This window comes from Delphinapterus leucas, chromosome 19 (assembly GCF_059928025.1).
Source record: "Delphinapterus leucas isolate spDelLeu-1000000601 "Yukka" chromosome 19, BTC_Dleu_Yukka2, whole genome shotgun sequence".
NCBI lineage: Eukaryota > Metazoa > Chordata > Mammalia > Artiodactyla > Monodontidae > Delphinapterus > Delphinapterus leucas.
Genome location: NC_143147.1, coordinates 23123593 through 23148915, shown reverse-complemented (window position 1 = coordinate 23148915; position 25323 = coordinate 23123593). Strand labels below are relative to the sequence as shown.

At 51.1% G+C, this 25323-nt stretch overlaps 3 protein-coding genes and 1 pseudogene across 12 annotated transcripts; 1 reads left to right on the top strand and 3 right to left on the bottom strand.

The window, feature by feature from the left end:
• Positions 1-46: 46 nt before the first annotated feature.
• On the bottom strand, positions 47-6402 carry IFT20 (intraflagellar transport 20). 5 transcript variants are annotated; one of them, XM_089900755.1, is made up of 6 exons: positions 6224-6402; positions 4302-4362; positions 2892-3020; positions 1641-1726; positions 932-1035; positions 357-469 (listed from the first exon to the last, which is right to left on the bottom strand). In XM_089900755.1, exons 3-6 carry the CDS (start codon positions 3016-3018, stop codon positions 388-390), a joined length of 399 nt encoding a protein of 132 aa, XP_089756881.1. In that variant the 5' UTR covers positions 3019-3020; positions 4302-4362; positions 6224-6402; the 3' UTR covers positions 357-387. The 5 variants fall into 5 exon arrangements, with proteins under 5 accessions (XP_089756882.1, XP_089756881.1, XP_089756879.1 ...); XM_089900753.1 differs by lacking the exon at positions 4302-4362; XM_089900754.1 differs by lacking the exon at positions 6224-6402 and having other exon boundaries at positions 4302-4373.
• Positions 6403-6408: 6 nt separating this feature from the next.
• On the bottom strand, positions 6409-8901 carry LOC149744831 (uncharacterized; annotated as a pseudogene).
• Positions 6577-16363, top strand: TNFAIP1 (TNF alpha induced protein 1). 4 transcript variants are annotated; one of them, XM_022596233.2, is made up of 8 exons: positions 6577-6713; positions 7080-7423; positions 9730-10043; positions 10666-10835; positions 11267-11356; positions 11439-11491; positions 12305-12500; positions 13646-16363. In XM_022596233.2, the coding sequence occupies exons 3-8, from the start codon at positions 9839-9841 to the stop codon at positions 13880-13882; spliced, it is 951 nt and encodes a 316-aa protein (XP_022451941.1). In that variant the 5' UTR covers positions 6577-6713; positions 7080-7423; positions 9730-9838; the 3' UTR covers positions 13883-16363. The 4 variants fall into 4 exon arrangements, with proteins under 4 accessions (XP_022451941.1, XP_022451940.1, XP_089756875.1 ...); XM_022596232.2 differs by lacking the exon at positions 7080-7423; XM_089900749.1 differs by lacking the exons at positions 6577-6713; positions 7080-7423 and adding an exon at positions 7443-8607.
• A 176-nt stretch (positions 16364-16539) lies between these two features.
• POLDIP2 (DNA polymerase delta interacting protein 2) lies at positions 16540-25235 on the bottom strand. 3 transcript variants are annotated; one of them, XM_089900746.1, is made up of 11 exons: positions 25011-25235; positions 23613-23694; positions 22319-22416; positions 21542-21638; positions 21298-21373; positions 20949-21056; positions 20360-20496; positions 19518-19544; positions 19183-19308; positions 18120-18199; positions 16540-17605 (listed from the first exon to the last, which is right to left on the bottom strand). In XM_089900746.1, the coding sequence occupies exons 1-11, from the start codon at positions 25169-25171 to the stop codon at positions 17479-17481; spliced, it is 1119 nt and encodes a 372-aa protein (XP_089756872.1). In that variant the 5' UTR covers positions 25172-25235; the 3' UTR covers positions 16540-17478. The 3 variants fall into 3 exon arrangements, with proteins under 3 accessions (XP_089756872.1, XP_022451939.1, XP_089756873.1); XM_022596231.2 differs by having other exon boundaries at positions 16540-17593; positions 25011-25234; XM_089900747.1 differs by lacking the exons at positions 19183-19308; positions 19518-19544.
• Between the last annotated feature and the right edge of the window lie 88 nt (positions 25236-25323).

The window sequence follows — 25323 nt, the reverse complement described above, 5'->3', positions numbered from 1 at the left end:
GGTTAAATGTACATTTCAAGGGCACCAGGAAAAGAGGTAGATCAAGCCATTTGAAAATAATAATTTATTGCTTTTCCTTCCAAAGCTTTGTGAATTTACAAAAAAAGTTTATAGGCCGCTCAGTTCAGACTGAGAATGCAAGAGGTGAGAACCTGGACCACAATGGCCACTGGGTGTTCGCCTGCAGATAGGCACTGACGTCTGAAACAAGCTCCCCCAGATTTGTTTTATTGCCTTCAGAGATGCTGCATTCCTCACACACCATCTCACACAACACACTTGGGTCATTAGTCAAGTCACTGGATTGGTACAGAGGTTTTTTTGTTTTGGGGGTTGTGGGGTTTTTTTCTTTTTTTTGCCCTCCTGCTAGAAAATGAAATTTTCAGTTCATTTCTGAAAAATAAATTGGTCAATAAATTCATTTTGTTCTGCTTCTACTTTACACAGAGCTTCGTATTCAACCCGATACCTGAAAAACAAAATTGTTAGAAGCCCTCAAAATGGATGAAATAAACCATGGACTTAATTCTTCTAGAGAAGAATGTTAAGTGATTTAGATGATTCCAAGAAATGGTGTGAGTTCAAAATGAAGTTAGTGAGGGCAAGAAAGAGAGAAAAAATAAGAGGCAAAGCCCTACCTAGGGCCACCCATAAGAAGTCTCCAGCCCTGCGAGTCTTCCTTTCAGAGAGCCAGCCAACTCTGGACACTCACTACCTGAGTGTTCGTGCTCTCAAACTACTAGAGGCTGTCTGATAGTGACATTTTTTTCCCATGAAATGTAATTTTATTTTTATTTTAATCAGGATGACAAGTTAAGACACTATTCCTGGGAGAACGATGATGAAGAATAAGAACAAGAGGTGACCATTCGAAAAGGAAAAATAGAACTGCAGTTCAGTAAAGAACTTGCTTTATGTCAGAACTTCTTACCTTTCAAGCTGCATTTTCTTTTCAGCTATTAGTGCCTGGAGTTGCTGCTGTTGGGCTTCTCTCTGTTTTGCTATAGATTTGAGCAAGTTCCGAGCACCAATGGCCTAGAAAAACACGATACTGCCAAAGAAAGCCATGGCTTCATTAAAGTCCTCAAGTGGGGAAGGGACGCTGCCTGGGGCCGGTGGAGGGTGGGGCGCAGCGTGGGGAAAGTTGAGCCTCAGAGCTTTAGGAGTCAGTCAGAAAGGCTTAATTAACCTCACGATCCCAAAGTGCCTGGTGAGAACGGAACTGCAGGTCTGACGCAGACCTAGGAGTGTCCCCAGAGCCTGGCACACGGTGGCCCATTTGGTGTGCCATTTGTGTCCTTTGCCAAGTCATCTACACTCTGCACGCCTTCATTTTTTCATTTATAAAATGAGGGTAAACACCTATCTCAGTGATGACGTGAAGATTAAAGGAAACAATGACTGAAAGTACACTGGCATATCAGAGTTCAATAGTAGGTTAACTGGACCAGGAATTATTTCAGGTGTACAACATAATCATTCAATATTTGCATGGGTATTCTTATTTAAAATCTTGTTCTAATTAAAGAATCCCCACCCACCTTCCCCTACCCCCCGACCCCCAAATAAGTCAAGAGGGCAGAAGGATGAGAGGCTAGTGAACCAGGCCAAGATTTAGACAAAACTCATGCTGATCTTACCTTCATCTTCTCATTTTCTGCTTCTTTTGCAAGTTGGTCAACAAGCTCAATTAAACCACCAACTATTTTCTGAAACTGGCAAATTTCTTTTGGGGAAAGAACAAAACAAAATGTTTTATTTTCTCAGCATCACCACTCTCCCTCAGTGTTCCCTTGCAGCAAGAGGGCGGGGCTAACTGCGCCTTCTAATTTGTGTCAGAAAACGTTTGGTGTCTGACACCCTTGGTCTGAACCTAGAGAAGGGTGGCCAGGTGCCCAGAGCTGGACTGGGGCATATTTGGATCTTGAGGCACAAAGGGCTGTGTTCATGAAAGAACCGCCTCAGGACGTGAACACTGCCTCTAGACAAGCCTCAGATAAGACACTAGATTTCAGTTAATGGTGGGGTAGGGGCTTTCCACCTATGACCTGAGCTAATAAAAAGCTCAAAGCATTTAAGGACTTAATCTCGCATTAGCTTTTTTCAATGTCCTTGGGTGTAGTGGAACCCCATGTTACTGAGGAGTAAACTAAGGCCCAGAGGGTAGGACGACATGCACACAGCAATCAGAAGACTGGTGAGAGAACCCACGCTACCTTTCACCAGTCAAGCTCTCTCCACAGCCTACAGATGTCCAAAAGCTCAGAAATCCCTGCTCTAGCTAGATCTGCTCTGTATTCACTGCTACTGGGTTTGCTTGGCTGCTGGGACAGGAGGCATCCCGGGTATCTCTAGCTAAAAAAAATGAGTCTTTTGAACTGCCTCTAGAAATTTTCACTCCAAATAATGGCAAGTCAGGGACTTCCCTGGCAGTCCAGTGGTTAGGACTCTGCACTTCCACTGCAGGGGGCATGGGTTTGATCCCTGGTCAGGGAACTATTTATTTACTTATGGCCATGCCCTGAGGCATGGCAATCAATCAATCAATCAATAAAGGCAAGCCGGGCACTGAGAACACTATTTCTCCCAAGAAATCAAATCATAACTCCACTTCCCACCCCCAAGCCATAGTTCTGAAGTTTAAGGTTCCTGAGATGGCATATCTAAACAAATACCCTCCTCTCTCCACTGCAGTGTTTGTTTCGATTGGTGCTCTGGGACTACACAAGAAGGCAGGTAGACAAGGTGGGTGGCACATGGGAATTCATGAAGGCCAGGCTCAACCTTCTGGGAGCCAGCAGCTCCACTGTGGCAGGGCCAAAAGCTGCAGTCTGGGGGTGGGGGCGGGGCACAAAGCTGAGTGGCACCATGTCTCCCCAGATGACACTCACTGTCCACAAAGTCCTTGCACTCTTCCTTTAGCTCTATGGTCTGCTGGGTAACCTCTGGGTCCAACACCCGCAGCTTGTTCAGCTCATCAAAGTGCAGCCCTGCTTCACCCAGGATGTCCTTGGCCATGGCTGTAAAGAAACCAGCCCCAATCCCCGATCACTTCCCAGCCACTCAAGGAAATGCCTGCTTCCAGCCCAGCCCCACTCCTGGCCCCGGACACCAATGCCAAAAACCCAGACGTTCCAAAGGCTCCCCCTTCCCTCTGCCTCTGCCTCTCTGAGCCTCACCTGTTTCCTTTCCAGCTTCCCTAGAGAAGAGCAGTCCTGCTCAAGGGGTAACAGTGTCAGCCAGGAAGAGGTGTGTCATAGGAGCAAGGGTCAGGAAAGAATAAACTCCAGTTGCTTGTCACAGGCATCGTTCATTCAACACACATTTCTTGAGGGCCTACTACATGCCAACACTGCTAGATGCTGGGGGTAAAGATGAGTACAACATGGTGCCCGCCCTGGAGGAGCACAGAGTTTAGCTGGAGGAAGACAGACATGTACACTGAAAAATAATACTGTGTTAAGTGCTTTTACAGAAATATCACTAAAGCGTGGAGGAGAATAGAACAGTTAACTTGGGGTGAGGAAGTGACATGTGAACTAAGTTGTGAGCCATAAGCATATTTATTTAACCACAGCTAGGTACCCAAAAAGACATAAAAGAGCTTTTCAAATATAGTACAGGAACAACATAAAAGACAAGTAAAAGAAAATCTGAGTGAATTAAAAATTAAGGTTAAAAAAGTAAGAAGCCAGGTGTAAGAATATTACCCAAAATGTATGCCACAGGCACAGCTGCCTGAACTGGGACCCAAAGGGGTCAGTCTCTTTCTAGCAGAAAACACAAAAAGAAGTGAAATATCATCAAGAACATACCGATAAGGAGGCCAAGGAAAGGCATTCCAAGCAGAGAAAACAGCCTGGACAAGAGCATGAAGCCACTGGAAGGGCCTATCCTGCCTAGAAGATGAAAAGACAGAGGATGGAGCCGGAAAGGTCGGATGGAGCCAGATCAGAAACACCCTGTGTGCTAAGCTAAGGAGTTTGGCTTTTTTTTTTTTTCCGTAGACAACAGAACCAGCAGAGATAACTTCTCCCTTCCCAGGCCACCTTGCATTCCTGGTCCAAAGGATGCCTCAACTCTGGGAAGGAAACACTGAAAACTCACCCTCGTTCTGGCTTAAACACACACACAAAATAAAATAAAATAAAAATAAAAATAAGAGAGCATATACCCTGTCTAAAAAGGGAGGCAATGCTACTGAGGTCTAGCCATTGGCTGCTATACCAATTCCCACACCCCAGGTGTTCCGAAGGCTACCACAACATGGCCCTGCGCCAGCCCTTCCCCCCCAGCCTCACCTGTTTCCCTTCCAGCTTCCTTAGAGAAGTTCTGTTCTGAATGGGGTGATTCTGCGAGTGACTTCCCGGGGTAGGTGTGCCATAGGAAGAGCAATGGTTAAAAAGAATTAAGCTCCATTCTTGCAAGAACTGATTTTCAAGAGGACCAGAAATCCAGATTAATATATGAAATCTGATTTTTAAAGGAGAGTATCTAATTCAAAACTTTTAAGCAAGGAAAAAAAAAAAACATCCAACACTGTGTGGGCCAACTAATGTATGTTTGGCTGTGTATGACCGTGGTCCAGAGCCTTTGGCCTCACTGGAGCCCATTCAAGTAAGTTGGCTAGCATCTTCATTTTGAAACATTTTAATCATCCAGAGCTCCCTTATAATTGGGCTTTTAAAAAAGATCTGTCTTCCTATTTGTTCTATTTACACATATAGTCTAAGCATTTAACACCTACCAGCTGATTAATTAGAACAACTGCTTCAAGTAACCTGAGTGCACAAAGATCTGCTTCAACTTCCACTCTCTTCCCTGAGAGCTTGCATTTATTCACAAACATCTACTGAGTCCCTGCTCTGGGGATAGAGAAGTGAAGAAAATGCTTTAATGCTTTAGCTTCTGACCTCTGGACAGACAGTAAAAAGATAATCATGAATTGTGATAACAGTATGAAGAAAAGCACATGGTGCTACGTGAAGCCATAGCAGGAGGACCTAATTCATATGTAAACAAAATTACAAAAAAACATTTGTAAACAAAAGTCTTCTGAAAAAGTGACACGCTGAGACCTAAAGGGTGTCCAGAAGTTTTTCAAGTTAAAGGGGGGAGGAGGTATTCCAGGCAGAAGGAAAAGCATGTGTGAAGATGCTGAGGCTGTGAGAAATCTGACGTGTTCCAAGAGCCAAAAGGCTAGCGTGGTAGAAACACTGAGCAAGGGGAAGAGAGAAACGGGATGAGGCGAGGTGGGGAGGCTAGGGCTGGGTGGCGGAGGGCTCTGAAAGCTGCAGCGATGAGCCTGGATTTTCTCATAAGGGTAATGAATGGGCAGCCAGCAGAGTGGCATAGTCAGATATGCCTTTTAGAGAGATCACTCTCACCCAGGATGGAGAATGGGTTGGAGGGAATAAGAGGATGGAGCTGCAACTATCTTGTCCACCACTGTTACCCGAGCATTTGGCACGGTGCCTGCACAGAACTGGCACTCAGCAAATGTCTGTGGCATGAATGACTGTGACAACAAACAGAGCAAGCTGTTTCAGTAACCAAGGCTTGGAGCGGAAGAAAAGTGTACCGATTTGAGATGTTTTGTAAGTCGAGGTGATAGGACTTAGTAAAGGATGATTGAATGCAGGGGTTTGAGGAGGAGTGAAGGAGAGTCAGGCAAGATTCCCGTGTATCTGGCCGGAGCCAGCTGCAAGGTTGGAAGGCACATAGTTGAATGAGATGGGTCAGACCGAAGAGGAAGTGTAGGCAGAGGGTTCACAGCCGACTACGGCATTCTCTCCCAACTACCACCACACGCGCACCTGAGGAGCACCGGGCACAAGAGCCGTACTGAGCTCCCTGAAAATCAGGGTGGTAACGCGCTCTCCACCCCCCGGCCCCCCGGGCTCTTCCGGACCCACGCTGGGCGCTACGAGCAGGCTCCATCCGTGGGGTGTGGGGAAAATTAGGAAGACCTGGGTGATGGAGCTGGCTGTCTTCACTACGTAAACTCCTTGAACTTATCTGAGCCTCAGTTTCCTCCTAAAATGGTTGCGAGCATCAGCGCGTAAAGCTCCAGGCCCTAGCCGGGGGTAAAACCGCTCCCAGAGCCGGGCGGAATTCCCACGTTTCTTTCACCCTGGGAAGGCTTTTCCTCGGGCCGCGGGCCTGTCAGGCTCATCTCGCCCCGGGCCCGCCCACGTCCCCCGACCCGAGGTTCATGGCTTACCTGTTTACCCCACCGCGGCGGCGGCGGCTGCGACCCAGGCTGACGTCGGCAAGCAGCTTCTCTCTCCGGTCAGTGGCAGCCGGCGCCCTGCTCGCCAGCCTCAGCAGCGGCCACGGCTACAGGACCTGTTTACGCCTAACATCACTTCCCGACATCGTAAGCCCGTACACCCGCAGAGCCTGCTGGGAAACAGAGGCCTGAGAGGAGAGATGGCTGCCTACAAGACCCAGAGGCCTTTGCGCCGGAAAGGCTGCCGGAAGTAGCTGTGCGCTCACCGCGGGATTCTCTCAGGGGCTCCTCCCTCCGCCCTGATTGGGTGCTGGGCCTGCCCCGCCTTATAGTCTCAGGCTCCCGCGGGCTTGGGGCGGAGTCCGCGGGTAGAGGACGGGAGTTTAAGGCCCGGGATTGCTGGAGGGCCGGCGGCCACAGTCTAGGGGCGGCACGGTGTCGACTTGCAGCCCAGCTGAGAGGAGAGGCGCCACCTGGGAGGGTGAGAGCCGAGCCGGCCCATGCCCTAGGGGAGGGGATGGACGGGTCCTGGGCTGAGCAAAGGGAGTCCCTCCCAGTCCTGGGGAAAAGGCGTGGGACGGCGAAGGGAGGTGGGGAGCTGAAATCCTGCCCTGGGGGTGGGTGTCAGAACCGGTCTCGGTTTCTCGATAGTAGGGAGGGGTACGGGCTGGGGAAGACTCTATAAAGGCCACGGAGAGGTTGGGTCTCGATGAATTTCCCCAGACCCTTTGGATAAAGCATAAGATTTACACCTTGGGTTTCTGCAAGATCCGCCCTTTCTAACCAAGATCGGCTCCTCCCCTCGCCATGCCCAGTATGACGAATTTCTGGGACCTTCTTTCCTTAGGACCCCACCTTGTAACACCGCCGTGGTTGTTTGTCCTTTATTCGTCTTGGGTTGCCATTCGCTTCGCCGAGTGTGACACGGATACGCCCCTAGCATCCCCAAATATCCACACACAAAGTCCGGAAGGAAGAGCATTGAGGCTCTCAGTGGAAACTTCATTCTCACCGGAGTTACTTTCTGGGGCGTCACCTGCCACAGGATTCCTGGAACCCATTGGCCTGGGCGGAATCTGAGCCGGTGGAATCTGAGCTGACGTCATCCAGGGGCTCAAAGCAATTGCTTTGTTGGAAAAGAATAGATTAGCTTGGATTTGTCTTCCTCTGTTGGCAGCTGCCTAGCCTTTAGTGAGCTCCTTTTCTCTGATCCTGGGGAAATTGGGCTAGACACAAAATACATAGGGAATTTGTTAAAACCTGTTAAGGAGTGGATTTATTCCTTTGGGGTGGGCAGAGGAAGGTTAGGTGACCTCACACTATTCAAGTTTACTTACTGATTGAGCAATCTGCTGGTGGGGGCTCATCTCATCCGTACATGACAAGCCACCAAAGGAATTCAATATTTCATACAGCACCTGCCCTGGGCCTTCCTCGGACATTCCTCCCAGGGACCTACCTAAATCTTTTCGGGGACAATTTCAGTCTAACAAACTGACAGATACTTTTAAATGTGCATAGCATTGTGCTAAGCACTGTTTGGAGAGTGGAGCAGTAAACGTGGGAAAACCAGTGCACTTCTGGGTTACACTTAAAAGAGATAACGAGGTAAACTTCTGCAAGCTGTGATGATGAAATGAGGTCATTTCACTTTTTTTTTTAATTTCATTACCAGCACTGCAGTCCAAGCCTTTATCATCTCTTACCTAGACTACTGCTTCCTCCAGTCCTCCCACTTGGTCTCTTGCACCCTTGCAGTCCATTCTCTACACAGTAGCCAGAGTGATCTCAGATCATATCACTCCCCTGCTCTAAACCCTACAATCGATTCCCATTGCAATTAGTATAAAGTCCAAACTCTTCAATATGATCCGGCCCCTGCCTTCCCTGAGTTTACATCCAGCCAACTTCCCCCTTCTTTCTATGCACCAGCCATCTTGGCCTTATTTCTGTTCCTAAAATTTGTGTCTGACTGAGGAACTTTGCACTTACTCTTCCATCTGTCTGGAATGCTCTTAGAGCTCAGCTGGAAAGTCACCTTCCCAAAGAGGCTTTCCCTGGCTCCCCATCTAAAATAGTACCTCTTCCTAGTCACTCTCTGTTTTATTATCTTTATTATTACACTTCTCACCTTCTGGAATTGCCTGCTTATTTATTCATTTTCTTGTTTGTTGTCTTCCCACTAGAATGTAAGCTCCACGAGGCTGACTTGTTTGTTCTCTTCTGTATCCCCAGTACCTGGCACAAAGCAGGGGCATGATAAATGCTAACGCTTATTGTTTTTTTTCTTGTTAACTGACATTATCATGCTTCTTTGAACTCCTTGAAGTCAAGGACAATATCTTTTCATCTCTTTATCCCTCCTGCTTAACTTGGTAGGTACTCAATATTGTTTTATTGCCAAATGAATTAAATGAGCTGATATATATTAAATGCCTAGAATAATACCTGGAACATAATAAACATGCAAAGAATGTTTGCTTTTTGTTTTCATTCAGTGAATGAATTTTAGTGATTCTTTAGAAAGCCAAAACACATATAGAATTAGATCATAAGGGGTGATCTGGCTTTGCCCTCCTCTGCTTTGCTTGCTTCTCCCTCCTGTGAACTCCCGTCAGTGTTTCAGTTTCCAAATCACCTAATTGTTTTTAAATTTATCATCTGGTCTTTTTTGGCCCTTTCTCCCCATTCTTGTTGGGCAGGAAGAGAGAAGGAGATAAGGCTGGACCTGTTCTCAGGAAAAAGAAGCAAAAATAGCCATCCTGTAGTTGTTCTATCCTGAAAAATGGTGACAATTTCAGGAACTTGGGACAGGGCTGATGCCAAAAAAGGTGAAGGTCAGGAAACCTTGGCTGGAGCTAGGGTAACCTCTGCCAGGAATACTGGCTGGCTTACTCCAGCCTGGCTCAATCCATGTTCTCCTGAAGCTGCTGTTACTTGCCTTTCTGAAACCAGACTCTGGGTGGTGCTCAAAGGAAGCACTGGTGCAGGCTGCTCCTGAGCCTAGAATCGTTAGAAAGGAAGTGCATCCTGTCCCTCAGACTCCTGGGAAACTCCTAGGCTGGCTGGATTCCCAGTAGGTTTGGCCGGAAATCTTGGATCCTGGGAACACTGGGAAGAAAACAACTGGAATCTGACTGGTGGATCCCCAGGGTGAGGACTTCTGCTCTGCCCAGTCTGTTCCTGGAGCTGTCTTTGATTAGCTCCAAGAGTTTACTTGGCCTCCTTGCCACCCAGAGCTGGGCCAAGTCTCAGGGAGACTGATGAGGTGACCAGCATCGGGTTCTGGGAGACTGTGCTCCCAGACCTGGTTCCTGGTACCATGAAGAACAGCAGGAATGTCTTTTTTGCCATTGCCTAGGGCTTTAGCCTCGCCAGGGAGACTTGGGCTCATAAGGAGAGAATGACTGGATGGTCAGTGTTTCTCTTCCTGTTGCCTCCTGGCTGAGGGCTCTCCTCTGCTGACTCCTGTCTTCTCTCCCATCTCCTGCTCACAGCGCTGAGAGTATGAGGCTCTGGCCTCCACTGGCCACTCACTCGTGACCCACCACGGCGGGGCCTTCCAAGCCAACCTCCTGCCGTGTGGTGATCTACCTGCAGCGGGAGATGTCGGGGGATACCTGTCTGTGCCCAGCGTCAGGGGCCAAGCCCAAGCTAAGCGGCTTCAAGGGAGGAGGCTTGGGCAACAAATACGTCCAGCTCAATGTGGGTGGTTCCCTGTACTACACCACCGTGCGGGCGCTAACCCGGCATGACACCATGCTCAAGGCCATGTTCAGTGGGCGCATGGAGGTGCTGACCGACAAAGAAGGTGAGGTGCTGGGGCTTGTTGGGTGGGGTGGGGAAGGAAGGAGAAGTTCCTGAGGAAGTGATTTCAGGGTGTGGCTCAAGCCTGGCAGATCTGGAATCTAGATTCATTTTTCCTGTTCACCTAGTGCAGGACTCCTTCACCTGGAGTTCTTAGTAGAGCTTCAGAATTCTTTGAAGTTATACATAGAATGTTGTGTATTTACATATTTTCCAGGGAGAAGATCCATACTTTTAAAATATTCACATAGGACTAGATTCTCAAAAGAGCCATTGCCATAGTGCCTGGGCAGCGGGCCAAAGGCAAGCAGGGCCAGGTGTTTCTGTGTTGCCGGGAGGTGGGCCTGAGCACTCCTGAACTTAGACAAACTCTGTGGGCCTCTGCAGAGCCTGGAGGGCCTGTGTCTCCCACGGTATGTGCCAGTTCTTGGCTTCAGGGAGGAGGGGTGAAAAGCAACCATGGACTTAACAGCTGGAGGTTCTGTTCCCACTCCCGTTACCCAGTGCGGTGGGCTCTGTGCCCCTTATCACCTGCCACCAGGCTCGTCAGGTGGCCTTTGCCTGCTACCTGCTCTGAGGTACCTGGAGGCAAACAGTAACCCTCTGGGGCCTGTCTGAATCCCTAGGCTGGATCCTCATAGACCGATGTGGAAAGCACTTTGGCACCATTTTGAATTACCTCCGAGATGACACCATCATCCTCCCTCAAAACCGGCAAGAAATCAAGGAACTGATGGCTGAAGCAAAATATTACCTCATTCAGGGGCTGGTGAACATGTGCCAGACTGCCCTGCAGGTACGGAGGCAGAGTCGGCCGGGTTGATGAGGTCGGGATGGGCCCCCTCCTTCAGGGAGGTAGGGTCCAGTTCCTGGAAGGCCACGTGTCAGTACGATTGATGAGTCCAAACCTAGTTAGACACACCAGCTGTTGCCCAGGCCAAGCAAGCTGGCAGCCGGTCGTTTTTTAAGGTGACGGACTCAGGCGGTGTGAGTAGACCGTGCTTCTAGTTTATCTGCCTGGATATCTGGATTTTAGGCTTCTGGGAATGGGGGTCTGCTTGCCAGCTGGCAGTTCTATTGCCAGGGGCCTCCTGTCTCTATCTGATGCCTCCTCAACAAGTAGGGGGTGGCCATGGCAGAGGGCCTCTGACGGCTCCTGGGGAAAGCCTGGCTAAGCCTGGCAAACAGAAGATCTCAAAAAAAGATTCTTGGCTGTGTGTCACCCAGGACAAGAAGGACTCCTACCAGCCTGTGTGCAACGTCCCCGTCATCACATCCCTGAAGGAAGAGGAGAGGCTCATCGAATCCTCCACCAAGGTACTGGGACCTCCGAGGGATCGCCGAGGGCCGCGGGCTGGGGGTGTCGGGCCGTTGGCCTTCATGCTCTCTTCCCTCACAGCCCGTGGTGAAGCTGCTATACAACAGAAGCAACAACAAGTATTCCTACACCAGGTAGGGGGGGCACCTGATGAGGGGTGGGGTGCACTGCCCAGGGAAGGGCCACAGAAGCAGCGGGGAGGGCTGAGCAGACAGAAATCGGGCAGCAGACCCAAGGGAGGCCACCTGCACGCCTGGCACAGTTGGCATGAGTCTGGGTCTCGGGAAGAGAACATAGTAGGAGGGAAATCAGAGCCAAGGCATTTGGAACTCAATGCGGGGCCCTGGCTGGGATGTAGATGGGACTGAACATGTAACAGCCTCTTAATGTGTGTCATGTCAGGCAGCGGGCCAGGTGTTTTCCCTGCATTCTCTATGGGCTGGAGGAAGGCTGGGAAGCCAAGGGGCTGGGACTCCTCCTCAGGCAGCCCTCGCTCTTCATAGCTGGGCCAGTGTCCCCCTTGTCCCCCAGTGGCCTCTCAACAGGCCATAGTTAAGTATATGCAGGAGGCTGCAGGCTCGGAGACCCAAACCCTCTCAGGGACTCCCTGTGGGCAGACATATTGCCAGCGTCACACCCCACAGCCAGGGAAGGGGTCCTCCTGCTGAGATGGCAGCGAGCCTCCTTCCTTCCAGCCTGGTAAGAGGAGACCTCCCTCCCTCAGTCCTCTCTGCTTTAACTTAAAACCAACTCATCTCCTTTTCCTCACAGGCCCCCAAACCCGAAGGGGGCCCCATGACCCTTTCTCTCGCTGTCCCTCTGGCATCTTGACTCTTCCTCCTTTCATGAGAACGACAGCGGAGGGGAGGAGAGATCCCGGCCAGCACCCGCCCCTGTGCTGGGACCTCCCTCACTCCCAGGCCCCCGGGCCCTCACTGGTTTTTCAGCAACTCCGATGACCACCTGCTGAAAAACATCGAGCTGTTCGACAAGCTCTCCCTGCGCTTCAACGGCCGTGTGCTCTTCATCAAGGATGTCATCGGCGACGAGATCTGCTGCTGGTCCTTCTACGGGCAGGGTCGGAAGCTGGCAGAGGTGTGCTGCACGTCCATCGTGTACGCCACCGAGAAGAAGCAGACCAAGGTATGGGGCTTCTGCCGCGTGAGTGGGGCTGAACCTTTTGCCACCGGGCATACATTTTGCTGTCTTTCCCAAACTTGCCGTGATGGTGCTGCTCAAGGACAAAAGCCAATGCGTGGGGTTTAGGGAATGGTATAGAACTCTGCTTTGGTCAGCTGAGAGGCAGGGCTGTTGACCAGCAGGGAACAGCCTGGTGCCATGGGAAGGACCGGGTCTTTGGAGTTGGCCCAAGTCAGATCTGAATTCTGGTCCCACCATTTATCAGTTTTCTGACTTTGGATAAGCCATGTAAACCATCTGGGCCTCAGTTTCCTCATCAGAAATCTGAGAATGAGAGTGTGAATTTAACAGAGCTGTTATGAAAATGAGACAGTTCTTTGGAGAAGCAGTGCAGGGCAGTAGAAATAGCTGTTCAGATCTCCTCTGGCCCCCGCTGGTTGGGTGCTTCTGGTCAGTCAGCTTAGCCTCTGCAGTGACAACGCAATGCCAGGCACATGTAAGGGATCTGATAGGAGATAGCTAACTCTCTTTGCCCCGGCTGCAAGCAGATGGTGCCTCCCTGGAGAACAGCTGTGCACCCGCACGCTGCCGCCAGTGTGTTTTGGAGACAGCAGAGCATTGCTGGGGTGGAAGGGCAGCTCATCTCGGGGAGAGCTGTGTGCACGTGAAGGCCTCAGAGCAGCCAAGCTTTTATTTTTCATTTACTGTGCGTCAGGCTCTCTGCTAAGCATTTTGCATCTTTCCTGTAATGTTCACAACAACTCACTGAGGTAGATGTTAACATGTGGAAACTGAGGCACAGCAAGGTTAAGTCCAAGGCCCCACAGCTAATAAGTGGGGGAGCTGTATTTGTACCTAGGCCTGACCACAGAGCCAAGGCCATAACCTCTACACACACTAGTCCATTGGTCTGGGATTGGGTGAGGCAGGGGGAGGGTGCTAGCGTTCCGCGTCTCTGCGTCCGTAGAGTCCGTCTCCTCACGCCTCCTTCAGAAGAAGACCCCCGCCCTCCCTCTTGAGATAGAAAGTCATGTCTCTTGAGTGAGTTCTGGAGGCCTTATGGAGTCAGCACAGGGCCAGGGGCCCTGACATGCTGCTCCCTCTTTGGGGTAAAACCTCATTCGGTCCTCTCGTCCCCCTTGCCCCAGGTGGAATTCCCAGAGGCCCGAATCTATGAGGAGACACTCAACGTTCTACTCTACGAGACCCCCCGAGTCCCTGACAACTCCCTATTGGAGGCCACAAGCCGGAACCGCAGCCAGGCGTCCCCCAGTGAAGACGAGGAAACCTTTGAACTGCGGGACCGTGTCCGCCGCATCCACGTCAAGCGCTATAGCACTTATGATGACCGGCAGCTCGGCCACCAGTCTGCCCATCGCGACTGACAAGACCCTCCCGGAGTCAGGGCACGAGATACCCTGTCTCCTCTCTTGTGGAACCCCGCCCCATTGGCCACCCCACGCTGCTGCTGGCTTGGGTCTCTGCTCCAGCACCCAGAGGCATGACAGGCCCTGCCTGGGAGGTCAGAGGGCCTGAGCAGGGGAGGGACTGCGTTTCTTTTCCTAGCTCCCTGAGCACTTCAGGATGACTGAGTCCCAGCCCCTTTGCTCAGCATCTCCCTTTCTGCCACAGGGAGCCGCGGCTGCCCCTGGGCTGAATGGACTGACCTGCCCACCCCCCTGCCAAGAGCATTCCCCTTGGCCCTTCGCTGAGCACCCCTTTGCTCTGCTGAAGGGCTACTTTAGGCCTCAGGGGAGGCCCATGGGGAATGGGTTCACTCTGTGGGGAAGGTGGCTTCTGGTGCTGTGGAGGCCCAATTTCTTACCGAAGGTGGGGCTTCTTTTTTCCTAAGGTGTTTAAGCACAGGCTTAATGAGTTTGGTTTTTAAAAAATAATCTAGGAAATGACTAGTTTTAAGTCTAATAATGAGGAGACTGGGTATTTCTGCTCCAGGGTTCCAAGACCCTGGGTAAAACAGAACCCTCGGCCCTTTTGATGCCTTTGGGATCTGTTTCTGTAAAGCACTTTGTACTTTTATTCAGGAGATTTGTATTCTGCCCTGACCCACGTCATCCTTCTCTGATCCTAACCCCCTTTTCCCTGTAGAATCAATCTGAGGGAGGGGAAAGAAGCAATAAAAAAAAACTGACCATCTTTGGCTTTGCCAAACTGGCCAAGCAGCTGGCCCAGAGAGCACTGAGGGGGTAAGGATGTGTGAGTTAGGACCTGTGGTCCTAATAACACCCCTGTAAGAAAGGATACTTTGCCCCTACATCTTAGGGTCACGTACTGACTTCTAGAGTCTTACATGATTGCTGTCTTTGATTCTCTTGCCCTTGGCTCCAAGGCATGCTGTCCTCACTTACTCTAAACCCAAAGAGCCGTCACGGGGGCCGGGAGCTGCTTGCAGCCAGGAGCATGAGCTGCAGCAGGAAGGCTGCGGAGCCCGTGGGCACCACACCTGCCTGCCATCAGCTGAGGACAGCAAGCGCAGAGCCCCACGTTCCTGGAGGCCCTGTGCAGAGGCGGCTGTGCTTGGCCATACATCTCCCTGCCGTGCATCCATGCTATTGGTTTTGTCCTGGCTGGGGAATGGTGGTTCTGCCCAGCGGTGAGTCCCTGAACACAGGATAATGTGAGTAGCCTGAGAGCCTTGAAAGGTTTCTTCATTTTTCTTGTTGGGTACTTGGCTGTGGAGATGCAAGCACTGGCTCTCGGGCAAGGGTGCAAGTTCCTCTTCAGGGCTTTGGTATTCATTCCCTTCTGTTTGGCTTGGCCCTTAGGAGGCTGCTTATCCGAATTCTTTTCCAAAAGAATGCCGCCAGTGAGGGAGCTGTTCAGCCAGCCTAACAAAACAGCATAGCACTTAGCAGTACCCACTCAGTCAGGAAGGGACATAGCTTGCCAAGTTCATGTCTCTTTACTCTTACTATAGCTAGGTGGCTCTTCACGGCTGACCCCATGAGCCTATGGGCAAATGACAGGCCAGGGTTAGCAGACACTCACAAGGACCTGAAATGACATGGTGGGGCAGGGGAAAGGTGACTTTAATTAAGCATTTTTCACTTGTCGCTGTCTTGAATGTATAAAGACTTCCAGGTGAGGCACCTTGGTGATCAGCTACAAACGGTTCTTCCAGCCTTCACTGGAGTAACAAGATGAAGACAAATCCGTTTCTTTGACCGGATTCTGGCTTTGGCTTTGTGGCTTTCCCACAGCGACTGGAATGCTTCTGCTTGAGGGCCCTGGTCTGTTTCCTCAGCTGCCTTCCTGAAGCCCTTTAATACTCAAAGTCCCAGCTCCCCACTGAGGCATTTTAATGCTTGTCCTTTGACCTCCCCAGCCCCTGTAGCCTCTCTTTACTGCTTTGACATTCAGATCCTCAGCTGTCTCAGTGGTGAGTAGTCTTTCTGGAACTCTGGGCACTTATGTTGTCCAACTGAAAATATCTCTTTGGTCTTTAAATATTGAATACTAACATTGAACTCACTGAAGTAATCTTAGCTTTTAAAATCAGACTGTGGTGTAAGGGTTTGGGGTATTTTCTTTGAGTTTCCCAGCCCCACTTAGAAAGCAGCTCTTGGCTGTGTGAATTTTTCAACTCTGAGCAGCCCAGGGGAATGTAAACAAAAAGTGTGGATGAAGGTCAAACCTTCTTGTCAGTTTCTGAGAAAACTGGAAGCCTGCTGTTAACTACATGGACCAGGATTAGGTTCTAATCACTCTGTTACCTGACCAAGTTCTGCTTAAAGGATGGCACAGGTCCTGACATGACGGAACTCCTTTATCATGTAACTACAGTTCTTTGTTGCTCGACATAGGTGATGGGAAACCGCTGATTTCTAATAAAATTGTGTTACACTTCAGTGGCACAGAGCTGTGCCTACAGTGAGTATAGCTTGGTCAGCTCGCTGCTGTGGACATCATCATTGTATTTCTGTTCGCCACCTGACCTTATGTTCTCACTGGGTCCTATGCCCCATTGCACTCCGTTGCCCTGCAACCCAGGCTCCCCCTGGTGGACGATTAAGGACAACACTAATAAGGGTTGGAACTGAAATTTAATATTAATTCAAGAAAACAACCTCTGTAACAATCACTACAGTAGTGGGGGAGCAGGAATCCTAAGAATCAGGGCAAAAATGCAGCACATTTTATCTCTGGCTCTTGGAGATCTGTGAGAAGCTCAGAAAGTAGACTGGCTTCATCACTGTCCATACCTAACGCTCCTTGGCTGAGTTTCTGCAGTTGTGATCTGGAGGCTTGACAGACCTGTGCTGGCAAGCCCATTGCTCCAGAAAACCTGACAGGCTTGCCTCACTTCTCCCCCAGGCCCACGGAGGCCAGAAATGCCAATAGTTGGCCAGCACAAAGAGCCGAGCCACTTTTTTGATGCTGACGCTGGCCTCCCGCTCTGCACTTGGCAGAGGGTAAAGGGAACAAGAGTCCAGTCCAGCCCCCACCTCACTGGCTGAGTGACCTGGGAGACATCAGCCAACCCCCAGCCTCAGGAAGGAGACAGATACTCTAGCTGAAGGGGCAGCTTCCTGGAAGGGCAGTAAGGACAGCAACCAAGGGCCCCTGCCGGGTCAAAAAGGGAGCCTGAGACCCTGGGGGCAGAAATGGCAAGGGGGGCCAAGCGTGCACTGGTTTATTGACCAAACCTCACATTCTAAACAACTTGTGTGACAGGCTAGGAAACTCCTCCAGACCTATGGCAGCTGAACACAGAGTTCCTGATGGAAAGATTTACTGGAACACAGCGTAGGCAGGGCTTACGGGGAAGGCCACCCTTGGAGGAGTCCTACATGGGTCTTCTGGAGAAAACAGTTATACTCCACCCGCCAAAATAAGAACCCCACAATCAAAAGGTGCAAACAATTAAGAGACCCACTGTGGCCCATGACAGAGTTCTGCAGCAATTGTGGGATGTGAGTTGTTCTTTGGGGTCCGAGCCTGGGTGCTTAGGGCCTCAGCTGGCCTACCAGTGAAGGCCTGAAGGTGGTGTCTTCTCATCTTTATTGCTTTCAAGGGAGAAGGGAGGGATCCGGACATCGAAGTGGGAACCATCAGGCCTCTCGAAGCGGAATGTGCCCCTGTGAGAGAAACTGGTTTAGAGGGAGTGAGAGTTGAAGCCTGTAGAGCCCTATGTCCTCAGCGCCAGAACTGAGGCAGGATAAGACAGGCCTGGGCTCTCTTCTGCCTGGCTCATGCCAGGACAACATTGATCAGAGACCCAAGAGCCTATCCTGGCCCTACGTGAGAAGAAGAAATGAAGCTCTCCTGAATCTGGCCCTTAGATACACCCTGCATAAGCTACCCAACTATACTTTCAGGTTAAGGAGTGAAACACCAGGGAAAAAAACCCGACTACATGGGCAACTCAGTGCAGCATCAAAGTCACCAGACCTCTTTGACCTAAGTCCTCGTTCTACAAAATCCCAGGGAACTGGAAAACAGTCATAAATCAGACAAGACCCACACAGCAATGAACAGCAGATAAAGCTCCACCTCAGGACTTCACTTGGTCCAGAGTTAACTGCAAGCTATAAGCTCTCACTTTTTCTGACCCGCAGTGTCCGTGGACTTGAGCTGTCCCTGCCCCAGCATATGCTTACTCACCACATGTGCCCACTGGAAGCTTGCAGGGAGACGTGGCTGCTGTACTGGAATGCGGGCTGCTCCTTGGATAACACTGGTTCCTGTGAGGGTTCAGGCAAAATAGGTCAGGCCAGACAAGCTCCCTGTACCCCGGGGCCACATGCTGACTGCCAGTCCGGGCTGGATGCCCCCTCATGCCTCCCACCATAACGGCCGACCAGCACCTTCCACAGCACAGCCATTGACCTGGGCCTTTTATTCTGACCGTGGGAAAGATAATCTCAGGCTGAATGGCTGAGGTTACAGGCAAAGATGCTAAGCCCAGGATCTACTCTGTAAATACCCTGTCCAGCATCCATTCACTCGTACCTAAGTGCCAGGAGCCACACTGTGCTCAGCAAACTTCTGCTAACTTAAGTCTGCTGGTAATCATAAGGTAATAGGTGTGATCCTAAGAAACGGAGATTTGGGTTAACTTGCCCAAAGTTATGCAGTAAATAAACAACACAGTGGGCATTTGAAAACAGACTAACCCCACAGCCCTGTTCTTTCCACCCCACGCTGCTTCCCCAGCTCGCTGCTAACATGGATGAATGCCTGTTGAATGTGGTCCTCTCATGACTGTATTTCTCTGGAGACTGGGTAGGGTAACACAGGAATTGCAAAATCAGATCTCTTCAAGGACCAGCAGAGGATGAACACGTGTAAAGAGGCAGAGGAAGGACGACCAGGAGTGGTGGCGGGTCCATGCCCCACCCAAGGGCATCCCAGTAGATTTTTTAAAAGGCTGGCAACCACAAGCTTTGATGGCAGACTCACTTGGGATTCAAACCCAGGCCCTGCCTCTACTAGCTACAGGACCATGGGCTAGTTAAACAACAGTCTCAGTCTCACTCTCTTCATCTGTGAAATGCGTTATAAGAAAACCGATCTCACGGGTGAGGTTCCTCACCCCAAACAGCCCTAAGCTTTCACACACTAAGCCTCTGTCCCTAACCACAGAGGAGGAGGAAACCATGCACTAAGCTCCTAGGCCTGCTGGGCAGGACTAGAAACTGAGCATTACTGGCCCGAAGATGCTCACCCTGCCCACCACCCCTCGGCCCCGCACTGTCTCCAAGGTGCCGGATAGACTGAATATCCTCCAGTGTCGCTCCCGGAGCTGTACTACGTCATTGTCGAGGTTCTCCAAGCGGATGCAGTAACGCCACTGTGGGGGTAGGGGAGAGAGTTCACATCTGAGAAGGAATAGACCCTGGGCCAGCTCCCTTGGAATTCTAGGAGAGCACAGGGCAACAAAGACCGACACCGGCACTGCACCGTCTCACCTCCCGCCCCCAGAGGTAAACCTGCCCACCTCCCAACCTGTGCCCACAGGTACACCTCCTGAGCTCCCCTCCTCCCGAGGGAGACACTCACCCAGTAGACGTGGGAATTCTGGGCTTCCTGGGGGAAAAAACACAAAGAATTTCAGGCCCAGAGGGCAGGAACAAGTCTATTCCAATCAACATCTCTCCAAGAGAGTGGATGTATTCCAGGTACTTGCAAAGACAGAACAAAGCCACAGGTATCTGTGGGCTGATGATGTCTCAACTATGGCCAACAAGCCCAGAGGGAGGCAGCCTCCCTTGGGTCCATCCCTGGCGCCCTTCCTCTTCATCCTATCAAGATCACGAACAGAGCTGGATGCCAACAAAAACCAGCCATGGGGCTCTTCCCTTTCTCACCACCCTCCCTGTCTTCCCCCACATTACTGCTGGTCCAGGCTGCTGTCCTCCTCCTCGGCCTTTCCATATCCCAACCTTATTTCAATACTTGGAATGCTGTATGTTGGCCTCCCGCCACTACCATGAGCTCCTGAAAGGCAGGGGACAGGGTTTCATTTATATTTGTATCCCCAGGACCTAGCTTATGGCCAAGCAAGAAATAGCTCAATAAATGCATAAAAAGTGGGAAGATAAGCCTACACTGATTTAAACAAGTATGTGTATATTCTTCATAGACATGGCTCCCTTTGAGCCGGAAGAGAAGGAAGAGTCAGCCAGGAGGCCTCCTTCCTGGGGTCTGAGAGTTTCCTTGCTCTAGGTCTTGGTGTCAGCTGTTGCCAAGAGGCTGCTCAATCCCAGTCAATACATGCAGCACTGGAAAGCAGAACCACAGGCACGTGGTTTAAATTTGGAACCCACACCAGCAGTCACTGGGGACACCACACAGAACCTGGGGGCCTCGCCCTGAGGGGAGGTCCCAGGCTGGGCACATACCCTCATGCCCATGTAGAAGGGGATGACGGTGACACGGATGTTCTCGGTTGTTTCCCGGTGGACATCGGAGAGCTCCAGCCAGGGGTGATTCTTCTCTTGCCAGGCCCGTAGCGTCTCCCGAGCTGCAAAAGGGGGTGCTGGGGCAAGAGATCGACTGGTTAGTCCAGGCCAGCGTCCAGGGTGTTACACCCTGCCCAACTGCTCCTCCTAGAAAGCCCTTCCCAGTGGTGGCCCAGGTAAACAAGACACCCAAACGTGAGCAAGAGCACAGGCTGGAAGAACGCACAAAACTGCCTACCAAGAATAAGCCCTGAGGAGGTATGTGACGTCAGAGGAAGAGAAATGGACTGGGAGTTAGGAGCCCTGGTTTTCAGACCTCACTCTGCCACTACCTAGCAACCTGGAGTCCCTTCTCATCATCCCTGAGTCTGTTTCCATATCTGTGAGGAGGAGATAATAGCCATCTACCTGACAGGTCTAATGGGAGATTAAATAAGATTGTAGAAATAGAGCTTTGAAACTGCTTCTGGGATATTCTCTTTGAAGAAAGGGCCCTCCCACTCCACCTTCCCTCTACGATAGAGGTTACCTTTTGTCTGGTCATATAGAAGAAATCTTTCAAAGAGCTCGTGCTGGATGGGAACCTGATCAGTGGAGGTGTAGGGGAGGATGTCTTCATGGCTGACATAATCCAGGCCTGGCAGAGAGACAGAGACAAAGAGACAGTGAAACTCACATAGGAGGCGGGGAGGAATGGGGCTGAAAAGAAACACAATTCCTGGCCTTATGGCAGGGTGGGATGACCCTGGCACCACTGCCCTCAGCATCTATACTCCCTCCCAGCAGATTAAAGGACAGCAGAAGGCCTCAGAATCCTCTCCCTGAGACACATCAGACTCCCCTCATTGACAGGCACCACTCAGATGCTCCTTACTCACCTGGGATGGCATAGAGGGCCCGGCTGTCATCATGGTTAGCCAAGAAAGTCACAGCTTCTGTCTGAGATCTCTGAGACTAAGGCAAGAAGCGAGTCAGGGATCTTCTCGGTCACTATCCAGTCCTGAGGACTTAGGGCCCAGTGCTGATCTGGGCCTGTTTGACCCCTCTCCTTCTTAGTCCCCATCACGGTTCGGGGCTTTCCCATGGAAAGGAACCCCGGGCACAACCATCTTGCTTACTTACTATATGTGGACAGTCTCGGGCATCAATCAGCACCTGATAGTAAGTGTGAGTTTTGCCTTTCACCTCCTTCGAGCCGTGGCCGGCAGGGTTCTCTGCTCTATGGGGCAGGAGAAGCAGCCCAAGATCAACCCCAGAGAAACGGAAGCAGTGCCTGCCCCAGCTCCCTACCACCCCCTCACCTCAACAGACCAGTGCCCGAGCTGAAGGAGCTTAGCACCAGCTGGGTAGCTGTGCAGCACACCCTGGCCCAGCATTCCTCAGTCAGCGGCAAGCAACAGAGTGTGGTGTAGAGTCATTATTTGTCTTACTCTCTGGATGCCTCTTAGAGAACAAGGGCCAAGCTGAGAAAATCAAACTGCTGCCTTAGTCCCTGGAGCCCAGCGCACCCCACTCTTCTCGCATCCCAGGGGCTGTCTGGGACCATTTAATGGAGCTGGGCCTTTTCTTTTTTAATGTACTCTAGTGATGATAAGAGACTAAGGGAAAGATTCTAACTGAACATCAAGAAATCAAGAAGCCTAGTCCCCCAGATGCCCTCTGGGGTACTTATAATGCAAATTGAGAATGCCTTGGGAGAGCATCCTGGGGAGACCTAAAGGGACCTCCTAGCTTAAGACTTTTGTCTCCATGGGTATTAGTGCCAAGGGAGTGTTCTGGGACCGCTCCTAAGGCCCAGAAGGATGCTGCCTTCAGTGCTGGGACCCCAATTATGTATGTCTGCCATGAGTCAGGCCTCCTCCTGAGGATACTGTGAGGCACAATGATAGGGAAACTTACTTTTCTGGAGCTACAGAAGCCACATCCCGGTCATACAGTCTGGCCTGCCAGGGAAACAGGACAACACCTCGGTAGCCAAAAACACTGTGAAGGAAAAGCTGGGAGAAAAGAGAGGCCTCAGTCAGTGTGCAGTCCAGCAGGTCCATCCAGGTGGGGCCCCGACCGCTAAGTGGCACAAGTGGTGGCAACTCCAGCACAAGGTCTTGCTACTCTTTCCCTTGAACTCTGTGATCCACCCAGACCAACTCTGGAACGTGCTTACTGCCTCTTTACCTGGCTGACTTCTACTCATCCTTTTTTTTTAAAATTTATTTATTTTTGACTGCATTGGGTCTTTGTGCACAGGCTTTGGGAGCTACTCTTCATTGCAGTGCGTGGGCTTCTCATTGTGGTGGCTTCTCTTGTTGTGGAGCACAGGCTCTACAGCACAGGCTCAGTAGTTGTGGCACACAGGCTCAGTAGTTGTGGCTCACGGGCTCTAGAGCGCAGGATCAGTAGTTGTGGCACACGGGCTTAGTTGCTCTGCGGCATGTGGGATCTTCCCGAACGAGGGCTCAAACCCGTGTACCCTGCATTGGCAGGCAGATTCTTAACCACTGCGCCACCAGGGAAGCCCCTACTCATCCTTTAGGCCATAGCTGAGGCCTCTAGGAAGCCTTCCCTCACCTCCTCTCCAGTTAGCACACTGTACAGCCGTTGACCATTTGCATATTGTAATTCCTTTCTAGACTGTCAACTCCATGAAGGCATTGCTTTCTGATTTAACACCAATGCATAAAGCTTAGTCTATTGTAGGCATACGGAAAAAAAAAGTTGAATAAACAAAAAGTCCTCCTTACCTACAAGGGGCCTAAATCTATCTCAGTGGATCTGGCACAAAGCTGACACAGAAAAAGAGCCTCACACCCAGAGCTTACTTCACTGCAATCAGTTCAACTATGACAAACCATCAGAAAGCAGGTTTGCTTTTCTGAAAGCTCCCTCCACTGGCTTCCTACCAGCCAGCCACTATGTTAGACGACTCTTCAGCAACAGGACTCTCTCCTCAATACAGTCCAAACCATCTCTGTCCACACTAACTTGGAAACAGAACCCAATGACACATGAAATGTATTCAAATCCAGGAAAATAGAAAACCCGTCTTAAAAAAAAAAAAAAAAAAAAAAAACTTGATTCTGGTCTGGCACCAAACACCAAGGCAGAAAACCATAACTTTCAGGCCTGTGACCGAATCTGACCCTTTCAGAAGCAGAGTACACAGTGAAAATGAAAGATGACGCAGCCCAGCACTCACCTGCCCAGTCTCATATTTTCCGTTCTGTTTTGGCACCTCAAACACACCAACTGTCTCCAAAACTTTGCCCTCTGGTCGGTTTCTGATTAGGAAGGAAAAGAACAAGCAACTGAACAGCTAAGAAGTGAAGGGTACTAATCCATCAGTAAAAGCTACTAGGATACTGAGGGGCCAGGGCAATGACAGCAGAGAAGGGTAGCAGCAGTGGGGCCAGCTGAAGCAGGTAAGGGTCCTGCCAAGCCACCACTCCACAGAGATTCTGCCTTTCCTCCTTTGAGGTCCCGCCACAGGTGCCTCCATAAGATCTGACTGCTCCCAGATCACTTTCTTCTCTCTTGACTCTCAGCATTCCTCATATCATGCCCTCAGACCCTGCTTAATTGTATCCCTTGCCTCCATTCCTTCCCTGACCCACCCTCCTGAACTCCCACAGCATTTTAACTGCCCTTTCCACCTTGCATTTCAGTTACTTGTGTCCCTGTCTTATCTCCATTAGAGACTGCAAGTTCTTTGGGAGCAATGCCTGTGTCTGATTAGCCTGTGCTCCCTCAAAATCTAGTGTATAAACGGTGCTCAAAAAATACTTATTTTGTGTTATAATTCCATGTCCATCTCCCCCTCTAAACTGCAGTCCTCACCCCTGCACTACACCTAGTATTATTCTCTCAATCTAGTTTTTGTTCAGATCTAATCAGTTTTTACAGGAGCCTTAAATTGGAAATAGCTATCATCTCTCTCCAGTGTCCGTGTCTAATCTCACCCACTAAAAGGTCAGCTCTTACAGTGGTCTCTCCGGACAGGGCTGCTCTTTCTAGGGGTCCTTCAAAGCACTGTTTTCTTACTATTTTGGAGATGTGAACTTTATGCTTCCTGCCACTTGATTCACCCGCCCCAATTTGATCTGCCTGGCCCATCCCTAGAGACACTGCTCACACCATCCCCATGGCCTCAAACCCCATTCCCCAAGTCACATAAAGAGAAAGTGTGTCCCCAAGGTCACATTGAAAACTGGGACCCACGCAGGGCGCAGATTCGGATCCTGTTTCCCACTTCCAGCATCTTTCTGTGGGAGGCCTTGGCCCAGTCACGGGCTGGGGGAAAGCCCTAGGACTTAATTAAAGGGCTGCCCACTAACAGCGGCGCTCGGATTCCCACATTCTGGGAAGTAAGATTCGCTCCGGGAGGGTTACTAGTTCCCCCTCAGAGCCAGCCCTGCACAACCCAAGGCTCTGGGCCGCGCTCCCTTGTCCGTCGCGGGCAGCGCAGTCGGCTCCCGGCCAGAACCCTCTCCCGGGTCGAACTCCAATCACCCCCAGCCGGCCGGGTTCCCTGGCCTCCCCTCTGGCCCGGGACACGCTCCCTGGGCTCCGGGCTCGGCCCCCGTGCTTCGTCCCTCACCGGGACGAGAGGTGCCTCCGCGTCGTCGTGGTCGCCACTGGTGGGAAGGTCCCAGCTCCACCCGCCGCACAGAGCGGCCTCGGCCCTCGGGCCCCGGTCAGCGACCGGGACCACCAGCGACTGCCCACGGTCAGGGCCCGCCGGGCCACACAGCCCGCCATGTCCCGCCCGAGTACCCGCTGGGCTGCTGACACAAGTCTCGACCCGCCGCCGGGCGGCGTTCCGCCCCCGCCCCACACTGCCCCGCGCCGCTTCCACGCCCCCTTGGCCCTCTGCCCCGCCCCGCGAGCTTCGCGCTCCTTCCGGCACAGGC

What these genes read in the sequence shown, in the direction of transcription:
- IFT20 (XM_089900756.1), bottom strand. Translation starts at nt 3,018, where the DNA reads ATGGCCAAGGACATCCTGGGTGAAGCAGGGCTGCACTTTGATGAGCTG. An exon ending in GTGCAAGGACTTTGTGGACA is followed by an intron (nt 1,727 to 2,891) that starts GTGAGTGTCATC and finishes TTTCCCCAAAAG; the next exon opens with AAATTTGCCAGTTTCAGAAA. An exon ending in CAGAAAATGAGAAGATGAAG is followed by an intron (nt 1,036 to 1,640) that starts GTAAGATCAGCA and finishes GTGTTTTTCTAG; the next exon opens with GCCATTGGTGCTCGGAACTT.
- TNFAIP1 (XM_022596232.2), top strand. Translation starts at nt 9,839, where the DNA reads ATGTCGGGGGATACCTGTCTGTGCCCAGCGTCAGGGGCCAAGCCCAAG. An exon ending in GGTGCTGACCGACAAAGAAG is followed by an intron (nt 10,044 to 10,665) that starts GTGAGGTGCTGG and finishes CTGAATCCCTAG; the next exon opens with GCTGGATCCTCATAGACCGA. An exon ending in TCATCGAATCCTCCACCAAG is followed by an intron (nt 11,357 to 11,438) that starts GTACTGGGACCT and finishes CTTCCCTCACAG; the next exon opens with CCCGTGGTGAAGCTGCTATA.
- POLDIP2 (XM_089900746.1), bottom strand. Translation starts at nt 25,171, where the DNA reads ATGGCGGGCTGTGTGGCCCGGCGGGCCCTGACCGTGGGCAGTCGCTGG. An exon ending in TCTATATGACCAGACAAAAG is followed by an intron (nt 20,497 to 20,948) that starts GTAACCTCTATC and finishes CTCTTGCCCCAG; the next exon opens with CACCCCCTTTTGCAGCTCGG. An exon ending in GCCGAGGGGTGGTGGGCAGG is followed by an intron (nt 18,200 to 19,182) that starts GTGAGCATCTTC and finishes GAACCCTCACAG; the next exon opens with GAACCAGTGTTATCCAAGGA.